General features: G+C 54.0%; 1 protein-coding gene across 5 annotated transcripts in view; it reads left to right on the top strand.

Annotated features, from left to right (window-relative positions):
* Positions 1 to 20,532, top strand: part of LOC149364353 (uncharacterized) — a 387,789-nt gene that overhangs the window by 192,131 nt on the left and 175,126 nt on the right. For all 5 annotated transcript variants that reach the window (XM_089574301.1, XM_089574300.1, XM_089574299.1 and 2 more), the window contains exon 3: positions 19,479 to 19,625. In XM_089574301.1, coding sequence (XP_089430427.1) covers positions 19,479 to 19,625 — 147 coding nt within the window. The remainder of the gene's footprint in view (positions 1 to 19,478; positions 19,626 to 20,532) is intronic.

The following is a 20,532-nucleotide window of genomic DNA, read 5'->3' as shown; positions in this document are numbered from 1 at the left end:
CTAGTGTGTCGGGCCAGTGTGTTGGTTTACCCCTACACGTCTTCTAAATACGCGTTCGATCTGTTGCCTTATTAAACCGTGGAAGCACTCAACAGTTGTGGCGAGGGCGCCGAAGCCGCGGAGATCTCATTTAAGGTCATCGTCCCCATATTCTGTATTCAGTGCCCTTAAAGAACGCACTCTTTAGTTCAGCTTTTATCTCCTTTACAAAATGACAACGGTCGAGGGCTAGCTTGCCCGGCTTGTAATTGTTCTCGCACGCTCTTTCGTTTGTTAAAAGTGTCTACGTCATTGCCTTGTCCAATTTCTTTATGGGGAGCAGGTATTTCTGTTCTTCAAGAAACATATAGCCCACGCGCTGAATTTATCATTTAATAGGTCTTCTGAGTTAGGCGCACATATGTGGGAAAGTTGGCTTTTCTAGCCACAATCCGTTTTACTGCCGTTGCACCCGGTACATAACTGGCATCGGACGGTTCGTTTTTCTAAGAAAACGAAAAAAAAAAAAAAGACAAGATCTTTCGATTGTCGCCCTTTAGAATGGCTCGTACAGCGACGTGTCAGCACAAAAGGTTGATTATCGCGGCCCATAATATCGGCAGTGCTGGGCGTGAACTTTGGGTGGCATTTATATACATATCCCTGTAGGTCAGGCTACTTTTATTTGCTGTGCTCCTAATCGACATGTGCGTGCGACTGACGTGCGTAGATCCCTGTCGGAGGACGTCAGTATGCGTCGCAGCGGGGGAAAGGGGGGGGGGGGGGGGTAAGAGCGACCCCTTAGGAATGCCCTCAGCGACGACGCAGAAAGTTCACTGTGAATACGTCGCACATGGATGCCCGCCTTTGAACTCGTTTTCGGCTTCTTTATTCTGCCCTTAGCTTTCGGTTTAATAAGCTCCCGATGCTGCCGCTGACCGCTCGGTAAAATGCCACATTCTCGCAGTGGCAGGCTGCGTTCGCGGCTGGGTTGATCGGGCGTTTCTAAATGGCGTTTGCTTGACGACTTAACCGCCGCACGGCGTGCGATTAACTATTTGTATGGTAGGTAGGGACGAGTACTCCACGGCGTATGTCTGTTACTTTTTGGCGATGTCAGATTTCTTCCTGGCCTTAAAGGTCGGGCACTGCCATTTTCATACCTCGAACAGCCAGTCGACTTAGCCTGTAAGGGTTTCACGTCACATGTCGGCGAGCGAACTCTTGGTTCTGTTTCACCTTTAACGGGCAGTTCAGGTTCAGAGTCAGGTAGGCGGATCAGATAGAAAATTTGTTGGGATAAGTGTGGTGAGGACTGGAGAGGGACATGGATAATGAGAGGCTAATTGGGAGAGACCTTGGTATTGGAGCCAATGACGATGATGGAGTTCTGGTTTCCCGTGCAGTGTTGTTCAGAATTCAGGGATTTCTGACCACACCGCGTCGGTTGTCAATGCGCGCAGCGTATGCGGTGCGGTGCGACGACCTTGCTAAGGGAAACTGTAGTCATAAGAAAAACCCCAGGAAAGGCCGACGTTGGTGTGGAGGGGTTCTTCCCCTTGGCGCTAGCACCCGCCAACGGGTCGCCCCAGTACGCTCCAGCGGAGCGGCTCGCGCCCTCACGCTGTTCCGCACCGGCGATGGCTGCCGGCGCTTTTCACGCCTGCGCCTCGATTGTCGTGCGGGACACGCGTGACCGGTTTATCCCCCTCCTCCTCCTCCTCCGCCTATGTCGGCTCTTTCTCTCTCTCTATCTCTCCCCCCTGCACTCGTCGCTCCCCTTTCTCCGTTCATCTCCTTGTACGCGTTTCGTTCGCTCTGTTTGCCTGTTATTCATCGCGCGGACTCACTCGTCGTCCTCGCCGTCGCGGTTATTTCTGGAAGGGAGCCGTTCGTATACGCACGCCGCACACGCTCGTCTCGCAAGAAGGGCCCGCGTATGGCGGGAGCTGCTTTATAGCCGCTGCGTAGCGTGGGAGCGGTTCCAGGGATATCGCTTTTTTTTTGTTTGTCTTACCGGCTGTCTATCCCTGGTACCCTTTTTTTTTTTTCCACTGCCGCTCTCGACCCAGAAAGGTCGCGTGTCCATTAGCGAGACTGCAAACCCGAGATAAGGGTCGTGTCGCCTTTGGCAGTAATCGCGGTGGAGCGCTGTTTAATTTGCCTTTCTTTTTACGGGGCATCGCCGTCGTCCCGTATCGAGTGCGCGATAACAAAACCTGCATGGCGGCTTGGGGATGTCTCAATATACGCAATAGCTCCGAGCCGGGGTAGCAGTGTTGTCACTTGGATAGGCTCGCTCGTATGGCCGTTCGTGGGAGCGGGCTGCTGTTCGGCGAGTTTTCGATGACGGCTATGCCTTGCGTTTCGAATTTTTCTCTTTTTCCGTCGCAACGGGTGTATCTGCGGTGCTGTGTACGTAAAGCGTCACCGCGCAGCCACAGCTGCAGACTGTGACACGTGGGCCGTAAGAGAGGATGAATGCGTGCAGCTGCTTTTGATCCCCCCCCCCCCCCCCCCCTCCCCTCATTTTTCTTTTGACGAGCCTACATTGACATGATGTAGCGCACTCCTGCGTGCTCTTTTAATTCACTTGCTAATTATTATTTTTGTGCATTTTGTCCTTGAACCAGCAGTGGCGTGGGCTCTCGCTTGTTCTAGTTTCGTACAAGCCAGCAAGCTTCAAACTCGCTTATTTCATCAGCCTATTAATAGTTTCCCGTAATAACATAAATTGCGTGGTTGGGAGGCGCAGCGAAAAGGATATTTTGTCATGTTCTCTTCCTGGGTTTGCCTTTTGTCGTTGCTTCTTCCAAGTAGTCTCACGGCAGGGAGTCAGCCAGGAGCACGCACTGCAATGTACAGTCTTTGCCAAAAGTAACCAGGCTGCATGGTTTGCTTCTCATTCGTATAGTAGAGCCATCACGGCTTCCCCGAAGATCAAAAAGTTTTTTGAAGGTGAGGAGAAGAGTTTTCCTTATAACCATACTGAGGTTTAGAGCTCGAGGGCTGGTACAATAGCTTCAGTATACGACTGAGAAGCAAACCGTGCAGCCTGGTTACTTTTGGCAAAGACTGTACCTCTTTTTCATTGTCATCGTTCGCTCTTTCTCATCGCCGTTTGTATCTCCCATGCTTGTGCCCGGAAACATTCGCCACGCGACTTTGAACAACTCCCTCTGAAATTGAGCCGTAACCGGCCTCTGTCCGAAACGAAGCGCCGCCGAGGCTTGCCTTTTGGTGCTGGGGTTCGCTGCCTCCTCCTCACCTTTCATTGGTAAGCACCGACGACGAGCGAGTGCAGCACTGCCAGCGTACATCCGTTGACGATCTCCCTCTCGAAGCTGGGTCACCGCACGTTTTTGGATGAGGCCGGTCGGGCGATGTAGGATCCTTGAAATTGGCTCCGTGTTCGTCCTTGCGGAAACCGACTGCCGCCCATTCTTCGCGCTGCTACCGCTGTTGCTTACGTTTTGGGGTGCCGTGCCCCACCTCCCGTCGTACCCTCGCGCGGCGTGTGGCTACCTCCTGCTCCTCCTTCTGAGTGACAGGTTGACGCACCCTCCGGTGCTACTCGCCTTGCACGCACGCACGCACACACACACACACACACACACACACACACACACACACACACACACACACACACACACACACACACACACACACACACACACGCGCGCGCGCGCATTCGTGTCTGACGTACCGCTGCATCGTGTGGGGCTTGCTTCTTCTGTACTGTTGAGTTAAGGCCCATCTCCATGGACACATCCGAGGTGCACCAGCGCAGCGCCTACGCGTACCAGCGTACGCCGGAGCCGGTCTGCGCATGCGCGACGCGCAGACGCGAGCTGGCGCTGACGCTTGTCAAATATCTGTCCATGTCAGATATTCGCGCTTCGCGCGCGCCTCGCTCGCGCCGGCGCCGGAAGTGACTCGGTGGTTTGCGGTCGGTGTAACCAATCAGAGAACGCAGTTCTCTCGGCATCCGGTACGGCCTTTCGCGCCGTTTGCTTCGCCGAGCCGAGCTGAGCGCGGTAGCAGCGACAGGCCATCGAGTTGCATATGTTTTCTGACGCTTGTCACGGTGAGGCGCTGGGCGCGTAAGCGCTGCGCTGGTGCGCCTCGGATGTGTCCATGGATACCATGGAGATGGGCCTTTATGCGGCACGTCCGTTCGTGACAACGTGACTATGTAAACGTTGCCCTAGGTTGTTGACGAAATCTGAAGGTTTTTGCTTGCATCGGACAGAGGGGGTTAGCGCGTGGAAGCAACTGTCTTTATCCGTTTAGTTCTCACACTTTTTTATGTGCTCGTTCGTGGGGATGGGAGAGGGGGGGGGGGGGGGGGGTAGAGCGTTATGCGATCAGCACTCTGGAAATTTTCTTTCTACGCAGGCTGCACTTACTGTTGAACACTCACTGCTGCTATAGAACGCCAACTTTATCTCTCTACGTTTCCTCAGAGGGTTGTCTCTACTGGTGGTTCAATATCGCAGCGGTCGAAACGTCGGGTGTAAGGAGTTACTTAAATTTCCACGGCAGTTCTCTCCGGTGAGACTTGTAAAGTATCAACCCCCGTGTGATGTTGGGCGAACTAAGTCGGCCGCCATGCTGAAGCATATTTGGACGTTTTGCTTGCTGTCGCTTAGAGGCGATGCCGGATAAGTGTTCTTTTTTTTTTTCTACATGTGCTGGTAGGGTGGAGTCTTTTTTCCTGCTTTTTGCAGTGTCGGCGCAATCGGTAGCGAGGATGCCTGCGACGTGCTGTTTCGCGCGCCTTGCTTCGCGTCTGACCGCCTTCCTTTCCCGCGCCGAGAACAGCCGGGCGAGGTTTCGACACTGCTGTCGCGATGCGACACGTGCCGCCGAGCCCTCTCTCTCCCCTTCCCCTGTCGCGCTTAAATGTCGCAATTCTTTTGTCGCGAGGGCGGCAGGCTGGGGCGGGCCAGATGGCGTTTGCTCGCGAATGACCTCTTGTCAGCGGGGTGTCGCCGCTTGTGGTCGTGTCGAGGGGGTGTCACAACGCGCATTTCCCCGCGAACTCGCCCCCTCGGGTCGACTTTCGCAGCTGCTGCAGGTGTTTGAATAAAGGAGCACATGCTCGGTCATCGCGTCGCTTCATTCCCCGCACTCTCTCATTTCGTCGCGCCCTTTTCTAATGTGCCTTACTGGCCTCGCGTCCGCCGGGAGGACCTTTACTTGGCCTTTTTTTCTCTCTCTATAAATATAGAGCTCGGTGGGCCGGGAGTTTCGCTTCCGGAGGTTGCGGCATAACATACAGTGTCCAGTTACTCATCGTACGCACAGGAGGAATGCGTGACTCAGATGTAGAGGCATTATTAGCCTTTAAAAGTCACTTCTTGCACACATGTCCCCCCCCCCCCCCCCCCCCCCTCCTTCCCTTCCCTTGATAATATATATAATGCGATGTGCAGTGTCGCTGGATTTATGCGGCTGTAAAGGGCGCGTTTCTAGTTGTTTTTTTGCACCTGTACAAAGGGACCGCTCAGCGAGGGCATTTTATCGATGTTGAGGCCGGTCAAGGGGCGCAATTGTCACGGGGCCGATATCGGCGCGTCGAGTGCTGAAACACTCGAGAGGGATTCGTGAGCGGCGCTGTATATTCGTTATCTAGGGCGTTTATGAAACGAATTTGAGTCGCTTGATAGTGGAGCTTCGCGCCGTTACATGGAGCGATTTGTCCGAAACAGTTTGGTCCTCGGGTTGAACCCTGCTGCCTGCCGGAGTCTTGTCTGGATAAAAATCGTGGCTGGTTTCCAGAGGGGTCAAAACAAAAATAGAATAAAATGGACCGTAAGTAAGCCCCGCGAACAGCAGTAGTGGCTTATCAAGAAAGAAAAGAAAGAACTGGAAGTAAGGAAAGGATGTTGCCGGCCACGGCAATTGCTATCTAATATCCCGAGCACCCGAGGTGCGGCCGGCGGAAATAAAAGGGAAAGGGAGAGGATAGCGAGGCGTAGAGAGAGGAGCGGTAGCGAGAAAGAACAGGGGTGGTCAGCAGTAGTCACTGCCTTCCCCACCAAATCAAACTTTTCATGGGAAAATCACGGGGACATATGCATTTCAAGGGGGAAAAAGTGATCGACGGGCATTTTTGCGAAAAGATATTTGAAGAAATGCATTGTGTGGAGCGGACCTCTCCAGGGTCTTCGCCTACATCAGACCTGGGACTGATTTAAAAGGGGGAGGGGGGTGGGGGGGGGGAGTTGAGTTTGCGGGCCGCCGGGCAGCGGGCCATCTCCGTATCCCCCCGGGCGCCGCCGACTTGATCCTTATCTTAAGATGTTTTAAGCGGCATAGCTCTTAAGCAGACAGAGGAAACGCTGGGGTCAAAGGGCTGCCGCCCCAAAAGGTAAAAGCAGCAATGGCAGCGAGGGGTGCCGGAAGGGGATCCGTTCCGCGGACAGTGCGTACGAGTCGCGTACTCCGGCTATTGTCGGGGTTAAGTTCAATGACCCTTCGACCGCGGCGTCGAACAGTGCGAAAGAAAACTTCAGGGACACTTGAGGGGGAAGCTTGCGTGGGAGGCAGCTGAGTGTAATTACGAAGGTCGTGAGGCCGGATGGAAGTGGTCATTCGGGTAACGAGTTGTGATTACTCTGCCTCTGGCCAGAGGGCTCAGATGCACCCTATAGTGTTTGGAGCCACAGCTGATGGAAGTGGTGCTTGCGTGCTTTTGTGGTATTGTCAAAGTGTTTCACTGTGTGTGGAAAAGCGCAAAAGCGCTATCGGCTTCTTCAAAGGCATGCGGCCCTCGCGAGCAAACAAGCTCGTGGGTACCGGCGTGTCTCTGATTGGTTGTAAGAAGCCCATCTCTCATTGGTCACTAAGTTGGTCCCCAGAATGCTGGGGAAACTTATTTAAGGAGGCGTTTTGGCGCCAAAGGGGGAGACTTGGGCAGGGACTCTTGGTGGAGAGTCGGAATCGCGAGACGGACAGGGTCTAGCTTTGCGCTGGCCACGTTCCAAAGGACGAGGAGCCGCTACGTGTAGCGCGAGTTCAGTCGGCCAGGCAGGACAGGGTTTCGTAGGGGCGAGCTCTGGCCTGGCGCTCCCGATCGTCCTGAATGCTAGCGACCACCCTGGTCGATGTGTATATGTGTAAATAGTTGTAAATAAACCCAGCTTGTACATTTCCGCAAAGAAGTTCGTCTACGTCTCATCTCCCTCCTGCAACGTGTCGCGCCCAAACGGACCCCCATCTCCACCATCACAAAAGAGGAAGACCTGAACCCGAGATCAACTGGGGGCGCTGTTGGTTGCTCCGCCTCTCTTAAAGAGAGAAAATTTACTCAGGAGAACAAGAAAGCTGAACCACTTTCTTTCTTTTTTTTACCTACGAAGTCCAAGAAGTACAGGCGCGCACAAAAGTAAACGGAGCACGCAACTGTCTTCAAATATTTTTCACGCGTCACCTAATTGAAATTTCCGGCAGTGGTACGCGGATGCTGGTAGCGGAGGTTGGTGGGCTTTTCTGTAGACAAACAACACTTCTTCATTACCAATGGAGAAAGTGTGATTGCACTTCGAACGCAATAGCGTGCTCCGTTTACTTATGGCCGCGCCTGTACATGATTCAAATGGTACCGACCCCTACGCGAGCGACACACAGATCCGACCTTTACATCGCACCCCTATGCAAACGTGCTCAGGATTATCAAAATAGGCTTTCAGCCTCGATACTGGCATGTCTCGCCGCGTTGTGGTTTGGCTTAGCTACTTTCTTTTTCTCTTAGCTACGCTGTCTCGGGCGCTTGCTTTCACGGAGCGTGCGTGCCACGTGTTACGGGCGATGCTCCGTTCACGTCGTTCCCGGGTGTTCCAGCGAAGCGCAAACAGGAAACTTCTGTTCCCGAGCGTAAAAAAGCGCCCCTTCGCGAAATCACCGCTCCCGTGCGCCCTCGCACTTTAAAACTAAATTTAACCGCGCGCGATGTTTTTCCGGGTGGTTCGCGCTGCCGAGCGCTCGCTCTCCCTCGGCAGCTTTTTTGCGGGTCGCCGCAGCGTGGAGCTCTGAATGTTGGCAGTTGGGTGAGGCCGAGTCATGCGCCGTTTACTTACTCGCTGAAACTGGCCGCGGCTTGTTTACTTCGCCTTTGGGTTTCTCATTCTTTCTCTTTTATTTTTTTTTTTTCGCTCGTTGGCCTTGGTCCACGAATTGTGGGCACTAGTGAGCTGCTTTAAAGAGCGACGTAGAACTGCTTCTTTATAGTGCTTGGCTCGGCGGTGCTTCGTTTTGTTGCTTCTCCCACCGTGCGCTTTTTTTCTTCCCTTTATTCATGTTTACGTCCGAGCGTGGGGAGAGGGACAGTAGACTGCGCAGCATCGCGTTTGTGTGTGTGCTATCGGTGGGTGAGTTTGCGTACGCCGCAGGGTTCTGGCAGTAGCAGTGATTGGAGCCACTTTTCCCTGCACGAACAGAGCATGATTGATCGGCGGGGTTTTTCAGGTCGCGTTTACGCAGTCGCTTTAGGTGTACGATAAGTTTCACTTTCGCGGGGGAATTCCGTTACTTTGTGCCCTCTTGTGCGCTGTCCTTCCAGGCGAGGAGCGAAGACTCTGCTTCTGTTCTTTTTTTTTTTCGTTTGTTCTTCTCACGCAGCCCGTTCGCAAGACCGCTCCGTCTGGTTACTGGCCGCGCCTCTTTTTCCTTCACCCCTTCCTCCCGCCACTGTCGTGAAGGAAGAGTTACTCTCAGCAAGATAAAAAGGAACCGGGGCGCGCCTGGCATCTCGCAACAGCGCGGCGTCCTTCGGCGGCGAGCGTGTCGGTTGCCCTCGTTGTTGCACTTAGGAAGGAGGTGGTGGGCGTGATTTATCGCCCGGGATCGCGCCCGACCGCGAAGTATCCAGCAGCCCCTCCTCCCCCTTCACGGCTTGTCGTCGGCACGGCCGCAAGAAAGAGAAAACATGGGCGCCACCATTGTTTCTTTTCTTGCTCCTCTCTCCATCTCCCCTTGCCACGGAAACGCCTTGTCTTTCTCGGGGAGAGGGAGGGAAGGAGAGCACCCATTGCCCTTGACTCGATACTCGCAGCGAGACGAGACAGCGGGTTTCGTTGTCGTCGTCTCCCCTTTCAGCGACTCGGCCGCGTGGCTCGTTCGTGCTCCTCCGGGAGGTTGTTGAGCGGTAGAAGAGGGGGGGGGGGGGGGGGGGAGTCAATTCCTCCCCCCATGCCGTGCCTTTGGTTCGCGGCGGTTTATATACGTTCGCCGAGGGATGCGGAACCTTCGCGGTGCTGATGCGGAAGCGAGCTGATGGAGCTCGAGGGAGAGGAGGCGCCGAGCGGATGAGTCAATGAAGCGCGCCGCCCGGGAAAATCGACACGCTGTGCCGGCCGGCCCTCGTGGCGGTTCTGCAGGCTCTTCCTCATCGACCTCCTCCTCTCCCAGTCCTCTTTCCTGGCTCTCTAATAAATATGTCAGCGCCTCGGCTATTTCGCCGCAGTCTCCTCCCGCATCGTTTCGTGGCGGCGAAAGGTTTCTTTTTTTTTCTTTTTCTTCTGGCTAGCAGGCACGTTTACTTGCCACCTCCCGCAGACCTGCTTTCCCTCAACCCTCATTTCCCCCGCCTTGGCTCTCTGACCGCTTCATGTGGTTCGCTTTTTTTTTTTTTTTTCTTTCTCTCGTTCTATCTGTGGAGGTTAGGTGCGTGGAGATGTTGGAAAAGCTATTTACACGCTCGCCGCGCGTTACTGGCGAGCCGAGCGTTCCTTTTAAGTTTCTCGTTTTCTTTTCTTCCCTCCGTCGCCCCGTGCCTACTGCTCAGCAAGGAGCGATGAATAGAACGGGGTGAGGGGAGGGGGGGAGACTTGGTAGACGCGGACAAGTCGCGCTCGTTCTTCGCTCTTGTTATTAGGGTGGCGGTCTATTTTTACAGCTGCTCCGCGGCGTGTCTTCGAGCAATCCCCTTCGCCCATCGCTTCTGCTGCCTCCCCCCCCTCTCAGAGCCCCGCTCTGACTTTCTTACCCCCACTCGAGGGAGCAATAACGGTGGAATTTACGTGCGCGTTCTTGGCGGCGCCTTGCCAAAATCGCTCTGGCTTCTCGCGCTCACTCTTCCTCCCGCCTTTTTTCTTTCTTTCTCCCTGCTGTGGCTTTCTGCCAGCCACGGGCGCGAGCGCTAGCTTTCGGGGGTGTCTCGGGAGAGCACTGTTGGGCTCACGCACCCCTCCTCCACCTTCTCGCTCTCTTCCCTCTCGTCCGCGGGGCCACCCGTTTCTTCGCGGCGCACTCGCCGCATACTTTGGGTGGCATTCCTCGCACCAGCGTTTCCCCGGGGATATCCGCGGAATTTTAATTCGCGGATACCGCATCTCGACCTTCCCGCTCCTCGCCTCATTTCCTCGGAACTTGGGTGTGCCAGGAATCCCTGGGGACTGTAGGTATGAAGGGGAGGGGTTGCGGGTTCTGGCTCTCAGATCCCTTCGTTTCTCCCGTTCTTGTCTTCCTGTGGTCGCGTTCAGCAGCTTCCACGCGTAAATCGACCGCGTGCTCGGTTGGCTAGGTCACTTCAGGGGCAGACTGCATATTTCAACGGGGCTCGTATATGCGCTTCATTAGATCGCTTTTTTTGAGTGTGTGTGTGTGTGTGTGTGTGTGTGTGTGTGTGTGTGTGTGTGTGTGTGTGTGTGTGTGTGTGTGTTTTAATTTCACCTTTTAAGGGCTTTCGTAGTGTCGTGAGTTCATTCTCTTAGTAGTCCCGTCTCCAGCGTAAACGAAACAGAACTAGTTTTTGCGGTTGAATTAATGCTTGATATCCGGACGAAAGGTTGTGAGACGACCTTTCTACATAGTGCGCGGCGCTGGATTGGAGCACTTGGCTGCTGTTCCATCCGTCTATTTAGGTGCTGCGATGCGAGCGATGACATTTGGAGCCGTGATGAGTGTTCAACAAGTTCTAAACTGAATGCTGATTTACAGCTGGGCAGGAGGTGAGAGTAAGTAAAAAAAGAAATAAGAAAACAAGACAGCAGAAGTACGCTAGGAGCGAACGGTATGAATACCAAGAAAGACAACTAAAAAGAGAGAGGTCCACGAGGAAGAAGGTGCGGCGAACAACACTAGAGACAAAAAAATTCCTCCACCGTCTGGAAGACGTTGACGTAAGGAGTGTTAGCTGTTCGGTAGCGCCATCTATCGTCCATGTGATGTATTGCCACGTGATTAGGCTACTTTTCCATACCTTACGACGAGCGGGCGCCTACCGCCTTGAGGTTGGATAATTTTTGACCAATTTGGACCGAAAAAGTTTTTCGACTCTTTGGAGAGCCATTTTTCCTTACCTCAAGGTGGTAGGTGCCCCGTCGCCATGAGGCATGAAATTGTGAGCTGCCGAGCGCTGACGACATGGCCGCCACGTTAAGCCTAACCACGAGTAAGTATTAACCTAATTAGGAATATTGGTGTCTAACATGTCCTACTCATCGAGCCCGTTACGAATATCCTTTAGATCAAGATGCTATCGGTTAGTTAATTTTAACGAATTAAATATATGCGTAACCATAACTAAGTATTAGATTCATTAGTTAATTTAGGTGTGTCCTGTTCTACTCATATTAGAGGATTCCAAATATCTAATTCGTTTTATGATGCCTCATTAATTACTGAGTTAAAAGCGATTAAACATAGCCATGCGACTAGTTAATTATGATGTCACAAAATCAGTGACGTCACCAATCGCCAGTTCGATATACTAATAACGTCACCAGTCAGGCAATTGGGTTGCTATATCGATTTACTTTGGGAGCCGCCATCTTGAATTCCTCGGACTTAGAAAATTTGTCGCCGAAGGGAGGTGGTAGCAGACCCCAAAAAATCGAGAAACGTGATGAATAAGAGCTGACGCTCTTAAAATATCCGAGAATACGCGTAATGGCGTTATTGGTTAGTTGTAGGTAAAGTTGGAAGGCCACCGAAGCCGTTGTCGGCGCCCGCGTGCGCTAAGCGTATCAGCGGCGTTCGTCGCCGGAGACGCTCGCGCCTCCGGCTCCCCCTTTTGCGCAACGTTTTGTGGTGTGACGAGAAACATTCGCTGCGGTCTGGCGCCCGTCTGCGTCTCGTTTATTTTGCTTGAACGCCGCTCGGGCGTGGAGTTCCGCGGGTTCGAGCGGCTGTCTCCTCTCCTTCCATGCTCACACTCGCCAGGTCTCGCGGCAAAACACTGTCGGAGTTTCTCAATATAGACCGAGCTGACTGTTGCGGGCTCGTGTCCCTCGTGCTAACTCGGCTTTTTCTCGCTACCGTCGCCGCCTGCGTTCGTATCCCACCGGCGGTGGCATGTGGTTTCTTTTTCTGCTACTTTGCGCGATTAATTACATTGATCAGCACCACACGCGCACACACAAAAATACAAACATTCCCGTGTGCTTGCCGTGGTTTCAGTGGCTGCTGGCTTCCTTTATTCTACCCACCCCCCCCCCCCCCCCCCCCCACCCTTCCCCCTTACTCTTTACCCATGTGGACCCAGTTCCTCAGCGTGTAACCGTCCAAGTAGTAAATGTTTCTCACTCACTCACATCTCTTCATCGACAGCTATCTCAGCCCCCCCCCCCCCCATTCTCCCTCTCTCTCTCCGCTCACTGTCTTCAGCCTGCTCATTTATTCCGCAAGTTTGTTGCCGACTGTCTAAATCACGAAACTGGAGGGACGCGCTTCGGCAACGGAAGCGAACGAACGAGCTGAACAAAACCAAGAGCGCGACCGCGTGGTTCTGGTTGGCGGGAAAGAATTCCGCGCACGGCGTGTACAGGGCGCGCGTGCGCGCTCGCTGGCGCGCACACATACATAACGGTCTCCTTCCTGCCTTGTCGAGGGGGCGTACGGAGGATCGCGCGCGAAACGGGACGGGTGCTGGGCGAACGTGAGCGGCATGGGAGGATGCGAACCGCCGTTCCGCTCTCCCTCCTTCTCTCTCTTCTTGGTTGCGCTGCTTGTTCGGAATGAGGAGTGTTTATAACTGCTCCCCCACCAACCCACCCTCCTCACTCGTGTGTTACGCTTTCCACGACCTTTCGCGTTAGAGCGCTTCTGTCAGGTTGTTGTGCATTTTTTTTCATTGCCTACTTTCGGTAGCTCTTCGTAGTACTCGCGACCTTCCGCTTCTCCTTACTTATTTGGTGTTCTCGCGGGTTGTCGGCTTCTGCCGACTGCTTAGTTTTGTTGCTTTTCTGTTCGTTGCCGCACTAGGAAATGAAAGGAGGAACGGCACAAGGGAAGGGGAGGGTGGTTTGGATCTTCCAGTCGTCAGGCGAGGTTTCCCCCTCTCTGGAGTGCTGTTCGTTTCGAGCTCGCTGGGGGGCGGCCGGGCGGAACGGACGGAACACCCGAGGAAAATCCAGGAGCAGCGTCGAAGCGGCTCGAACAAAGTCGAGCAGAAACAGGGGACGGGTTTAGAATCCGAAATGGGGCGCGCGTGCGTGCGCGCGCGCGGTGCGGCCTAGGGTCGGGGAAGAGAGACGCCGTCGGCATTGCGCACTGCGCCGACGACACCCATCGGCGTTGCCGCCGCTTGGCACGGAACGTACTTGTTTTTGTGTGTGTATCTGTTTGACTGCTGTTTGCGTTTGGTTGTGTGCTCCTGGTATTGGTGTTGTCCGCGCGTGCGCGCGCGCGTGTGTGTGTGTGTGTGTGTGTGTGTGTGTGCACTTGCACCGCCGTCGCCACTGGTTTCTAGGGCTGTGTGCGGAACGGTCTCTCCGGGGGCAGGGCGGCGCGATTTGGCAGGGCGGGCACGGCGGCTCTCGGGGAGCGAAGCGTCGCCGCCCGGAATACTGATTCCACGCCGCACGCGAGTGCCCGAACTTGCTGGTCTTCTCCGCCGTCCCCTCGGGTCGCCTTGTTTATTCTCTGCCGAGCTCTCCACCACCCGGAATGCCCCGTAACCTTTAGTGCGCGCGGTATATACTATACTGCGGCTATTTTTCACCGCTGCGGGCTGCGAGCTCGGCGCCGCCTTTTGCACTGTTTTTTCTCTGTCTTCGGGTGTTCCGTCTCTAGCGCGCGCCTTTTCGTTTTTGATTGCGGTCGATATGGCGAGCGGTGCTAGGCTTGTATGGGTCTGCCGTCGCCTTGTTTCGAGCCGGAGCCTGTGAGTCGAGCCTCTTGGAGAACTGCTATAAACTCAAGGTTCGAAAGTGCCGAGTTCAAGTCGGCAAAGGTGGGGGAGCGTGGGATCTTGCTCGCTCGCTCGCTCGACGAAGAATGCGGAAGTCCGTCGTTCAGCGTCGCTAGGAATGCGCGGGATATTTTGCTCTCATATTTCTTCATTTTACACCCCTCGGAAAGTCCCCTTACCTCGCACAGCCGGAAATGGGAGGCTGGCTGGGTGTAGTAGTAAATACGTGATGTTTAGGGGACAATCGCGGTCGAGTACTCAGTCTGTTTGTTTGTGTGTTATGCGGGCTGCTGGCTTTTCGTTTAGGCACGCGTTGAAACCCCGTGGGGCACTTTAATTTGGCTCGTTTGATTTGGAAGTAATCCGCTCCATTCAGTAGGAAACAATGTTTTTTCTGTGTTCGATTTCAGTACGCGCCACTAGTCGAGAATTTACGCTCTGCCAGTCCGTTCTTTTTGGGTAACTGAAGAATGACAGAAAGCTGTAAAACTACGCATCTTTTGTCTACGCCATTTGCGTCGGACAGCGGAGTCACGCTTCCTGGCCAGGTTGCATCGTCGCTAACGACGATGCAGCGTTTGTAGAGGAGGGCTATGAGAGACAGAGACATTTCGCGTACAGAAAATACGGGCTGGTCTCGGCCATCTCGCGAGGAAGCTACATGTGGTGAAACGTGCTGAAACAAAGGGCACTGCGCAACGTGAAGATTGTTGTTCCTTTCCGCGCCGAGGTCTCTATGGGTGCGCTACAACTGGTTGGCGAAGTGCCGTGCGTGTATGCGCGCGCATGTGGCGGTAGCTCCTTTCTGCGGAAACCGCGCCCAGCTGAAGGGAGACAGTGCGTGCGACTGTTTTGCCTGCTTTGACCCGGCGACAATCGCTTGCGCTAAATTTATGATCGAAGGACAACTATAGGTTCCGACATTGCATCGCGCCTGCGAAAGGCCATTTTTCGCCGCCCCCTACTTACGCAAGCGATCGGCGATCCCAACTCGAGATCTAAGCATGCCAGAGCTACTGACTTCGCACCTAGGGCGAAATCTCGCGGACCCCTCCCGCGAGGCCTCCAAACTCCGAAAGGAAGGAGAACCCCAGGTGACCGGGAGAGAAGAGACAGAACGGGAGACGAGCTCCCGAGCCAAGCAGTCGAGGCCGAGTGGACGCAACGTGACCGCGGAGGTCTGCAAGACGCGCTCACCTAAAATATTGCCGACTGGCATTCCTCTAGATTGAGTCAGCGGCCTTAAAAGGGAAACTCCATATGTTTTAGAAATCAACGATCTTAAGGCGGTCGAATGTGTGAAACTTGCAGGTAAAGCATGCGAAATCTTTTTGGGCCAGCACTTGAAATTGTGAAGTAATCGCCGATTAATATCTGGATGCCCTTCAAGCTTCTCCGCAGCGCACAACGCCAAGTGGGGGTGCGCATGATGACGTCATCGAAGTTATCGGTACATTTACAACGCACAAACGCCTGCTTTCTAGAAAAAGAAACAGCGCCACCGAAGGCGAACCCTGCCGAGAGTTGTTTGACAGCGTCTAACGTGTCAGGGCAGGGTGTGGCTGACGACAGCGGTAATTTGAAATCATACCTTCCGTGACGTCACTCTGAGTTTTCCTGCACTCCTCCGGTGCATTGAGGAGAAGCGCAGATTTCAATCGTCGATTACGTCGCTATTTTAAATGCTAGTGCTAAAACACTCGGCATGCCTTACCTACAGCCTACATAGATTTGAATCCTTGAATATAGCGAAATTCTCAAAAAAGTGCTGCAGTAGCCCTTTAATGAATCACTCCTCTTTCCTATCAATGAGTATCTGCTTACCGCGCTACCACTCCGTTGTCTGCTGGGGAACAGATCTAAGCGCGCCATATAAAGCCGTAAAAATGGTAATCTTTTGTCCGCGCCAGCTGCGTCGTGTATAATGAACTTTCGGGTCAGGTTGGGTTGTTAGGGAGAGAGGACAGTATAAACTGCGACAGAGAGAGAGAGAGAGAGTTCGTGTGGAATAAGTGCAGATGGCGGCACGTCTCGCCCATCTCGCAGGGGAAGGAGGGGGGGGGGGGGGTGAGAGAGAGAGAGAGCGGTATACAGACCGAGCGGCGGTAAAACGTGGCGTACGAAACGTGCGAAAAACAAAGGGCGCCGGACGTAAATGGTGTCGCTCGTTTCCGTGCCGATGCATCTGGTTATACGTGCGTTATAGCGGCTTGGCTGAACGCCGCGTGTGTGCGTGTGCCCGCGCGCGTGTCTCGTCGAGTGCTGCGGGGCGTGTTGAGTGCACACCCGCGAGGTGAGCAAGGGATGTAAAGCCCGGCGGTGAAAGAAATAAAGCGAACGGGAGGGGCGCGCGTGTCTGGCGCTAACTAACAGCGGGCAGGGTGCAAAGATGGGAGCTACCGCACTTCATCGCGCGGCAAGCCGTAGTGGTAGTAATAGTAGTAGCAGCAGCAGCAGCAGCAGTAGCCGGGGCAGCGGCGGCGAGCTAGCGCACGCCCGACGAACACACACACACACACGCGCACTGACATGGGCGCGTGACCTAGCCGAGCAAACACACTCGTTGCTCGACGGCGCGGGTACGTGGAACGCTGACGAGAACGAATAAAAAAAAAAAAAGTAAACATGAACCTTGGAGAGGGAGAGGCAACAAATGAGGCTCGGTGTCGGCGGCAGTGCTTCTCTTATCTCGACCGAAAGGGTCGCCGGGCTGTTTGCTCCGGGTCGCGTACACGGACCGCGCTGCCGCCCATCCGAGGCTCGCCCCTGCCCGCGCGTAGAGTGGCTGACCCATACGCGCCCCGCACGCAGCGTCGCTCTGGGTCGCGCGCGGCTGATCGCTGTGTGTGTGCGTTGTCGGTGTGTGGCCTGCGCGCGTGGGCATGTGTGTACGACCGCTCGCGGTGTGTGCCCTGCTCTCCCCGTTTGTATGTGCTCGTGCGCTGTGTTGTGCGTCTCGTTGGCCTCGGCGGGTGGTTGCTTTGCCCCCGCGTTTTGCGGGCGTTCGGGCTCCGTAGCGGTGTGTGTTTTGTGGCGCTTTTGCTCCTTCGTTTCGTCAGGAACGCGGGGATCCAAATGGCAAGGTAGTGGCGCTTCCGTTTTCCGCGTGTAAGAGTGGGGAAAGAGGAGGAGAGGGAAAAGCGTTGACTGAGACTGCGGGACTAATGGGAGCAGACGCGGGCTACTCCTGACGAATGGCAAAGTATTGGAATTGAAATTTAAGCTAGTGTCCTCCATGGACAGAGTAGCCGTGTACCGTCCTCCTTCTTTGTTTAAAATCGGGCTGTTCTAGTTCTAAAGCGGCAATGTACTAGCGAGACGAGAAGAGCACCGGAGTTCTTTTTAATTCAGTTGGCCTGCGAAATCGGCGCTTCTGCGGTCACACGTCCCGTTGTGCACTCCTGAGTCCTGTCTGGCACTTAACGCGTGCAAAGGTGAGAAGGCGGCCTAATGCTTCGCTAAAGGCCAACTACATAGGTTGTAGAAATCGACGAGCTTAAAAGTGTCGAATGTGTGATATTTGCAGGTAAATGAATGCGAAGTCCTTTTGGGCTAACATTTGAAATGGTGATGTAATTGCTGATTAAAATCGCGACCGCCTTCAAGCTTCTCAGAAGCGCCCAACGCCAAGTGGAGGGCGCATGACGACGTCATCGAATGTATCGGTACATTTCCAACACATAAACGCCTGTTGAAGGAAAAAAAAGCCAACGCCAGTGACGGCAGAGCCCGCCGAGCGTTATTTGGCGGCATCAAACGGGGCACGGCAGGGTGTGGCTGACGGCAGTGGTAATTTGAAATAAGACCTTCGGCGACGACACACTGAACTTTCTCGCACTCGTCCAGTGCTTTGTGGAGAAGCACAAAATTCGATAGTCGATTACGGCACTATTTTAAATGCCAGTGCGATGACACTTGGCAGTATACACCGGCCTCCTCCCGTTTTCCCGTTGCCTTGTTCTCCAGGGGCGCGGGAAGCCGCAGTCGGCACCGGATGCGTCATCCCTCACATGCGCACGTGGTCCAGCTTACGGAGGCTTTGTGGAATGCATGTCCGGTCCAGGCAGGCAGCATCTTAAGCTTCATCTTCAATCTGTGTGTCCCGTCTGAGTTTTTGCGCTGTTACTTGAAGATGAATAACCAACAAGCCTAAGCTGCTGTTCTAGCATCTTAAATTCAGGGCGGGTTCACACTGGGCAGTCGCGAACGTCGCGCGACCGGTTTCGGTCTGTTAGTTACGGTTTGTGAGGGACTAGGAAAGCGGGGAGGGAGCGTAACATATCGATTTAAGCCTGTCGCGCGACCTCCATGACTCGCCAGTGTGAATCCGCCTGTCACCCGCCTTTTACGCCTTGTCGCTAGTGAAAGCTGGCGTCACGCACGATCGGGTAGACTACGAACTTTTTGCCAGTGAAGTCCGGTGCGTAGGCCAAACCTGCTCGTTCGCCTTTCTGGCACACCGTGACCGGCGAAAATGGGCGAGAAGTTGCTGCAGGTATTTCTAGGGACCCTACTGCATGGCGTCGGCCGGTTCTTAGAACATCGGGCTCATCCCGTGTCACGGAGGTGCTTGCCAGTCTGGGATTTTTTGTGGGCAATGCAGCAGAGGCTAGGCAGGAAACGGAAGGAGGGAGGAGAGGCGGAGAAGATTTTTTGCCTGCCACAAAGAAAAACAAGGAGACGTACACACAAAGCAAAGCAACACAGAACATGGGCTGGCTGGTCCTGGTTGCCAACCCTTGTGTGTACATCTTTTTTTTTTTTTTAAGCTGGCGAAAATCCTCTTCAACTTGCCATACCATCAGGCACAAAATGCAGCCTTGCATTGGCTGGAGGTCCTCCTTTCAGGGCAATTCATTTCCACCTTCGGTAGTTGTATACAGAGAAAGCGCTGCTATGCTCGCCATCCTCCCATGGTCACGGATTAAACAGATCAAGTACAGTGCGGAAGTACTGTCCGCAGATGACTCACGCCTAGGCGAAGACAGCGTTGCTCTCAACTACTGCTCCCAAGTTAACCCTACCACTCCACTGTAAAGGAATTTTCTCAGAAGTAACTCCACGGAGCTTTGACGATGGGGCTCGGCCAACGTACTTCGCCTGGTGGTCGCTAGAGGAACGCGCTAGTGGAGACGGGTCGAGACAGGTCCATTTTTTTCCCGTTCGTGCAGAATCTTGCGTGCCTCAGTGCGTCTCGGAGCTTGTATGGAGTTGCAAGAAATTGTGAGTGAATATCGGGCGTGCCCGGGATATTAAATCTCGGTAGCGACCGCTGGGCCGTTGTGTTGATGTGTCGGGTGTTCGTGGAAGGTATACTACCCTTTGCTGATGCGTCGTCCCCCCATCCCGCTTGTTCGTGCAGGTCCGCAAGGGTTCTTCCCGCGTGGCGAGCGACGAGAACTCGCGGCCCCCCGGGGCCGGGGGGCCAGAACCACCGCCGCCCGCCACCCTCAACTCCCGGACGCAGCAGCCGCAGACCAGGAGCGCCTCGGGCGACCGGCTCAGCGACGTGAGTGGTCTCTCCCTGCCACTTTGCGTGCACGCTTGTTGATTTCAGTGCGGGGCATTGAAAGCCGTCGAAAAATGCTTAATGTACTGCCCACGGCGTCGCCGAAACAGTACGGTCATTGAGAAGTCGTTGGCACGGGTCAACTTTATAATCGAGGCAGTGCAGTGGCTAAAAGAAACTCCAACGCTTCTGGTGGCACTAAAATTGCTTGCATTTAGTATAGTCGATGAAATAATGATAATGAATAACGCGTTGAAGTCCTCATCGGCTCTCTGTTACGCTTCTCTCATGAGTGGCGAATGTTAGAATTTCGTATCCTCTTTCCCGTGCTCTCTGCGTTTGCATGTCAGTGTATGGTTGCAATGATCTCTGCGACCTCTCGACAGGGCCGTAAAAAGTGCAGAAAAAAAATAAAAGTAAAAACTACCGCGGTTTCTTTGCCGAGGTTACTGCGTTTCTCCCGCCAGGTGTGTTACAGTGCTGCTGCTGCGCTGTTACTCCGTGCACAGAAAAACTCTGCGCTTTTTTTTTTTTCTTCCGTGCTGTTGTACGCTTGCGTTCGGTGGTGAAGGATATCCGTACTGACTGACGGATATCGTTCTTTTTTTTGCTGCCGTGACAAGTCTCCTTTTGTCTTTGACGATGTCGCTGGATGTTGTATCGTGCTTTTCGTTTTCAGTTAATAAAATGTACCTGCAGATGCGCTCACTCGCGCATGAAACAGAAAGAAGATAGGGGCAGGCCTCGCCTAGAACGACGGCTCATGATGAGAGTGGAGGACGGCGTACTACTGTCGCGATGGAAAGAAACGCCAACAACGCGGCGCCTACGCGCTCCGGTGCTCAAATATCTTTTTATCGCGCTTTTACCTGCCTGATAAGAAAAAGACATTAGAGTCATCTTTCGA

This window comes from Amblyomma mixtum, chromosome 2 (assembly GCF_055824585.1).
Source record: "Amblyomma mixtum isolate Tamu chromosome 2, ASM5582458v1, whole genome shotgun sequence".
NCBI lineage: Eukaryota > Metazoa > Arthropoda > Arachnida > Ixodida > Ixodidae > Amblyomma > Amblyomma mixtum.
The sequence above is the reverse complement of the archived record's forward strand: the minus strand, read 5'-3'. Positions and strand labels throughout refer to the sequence as shown.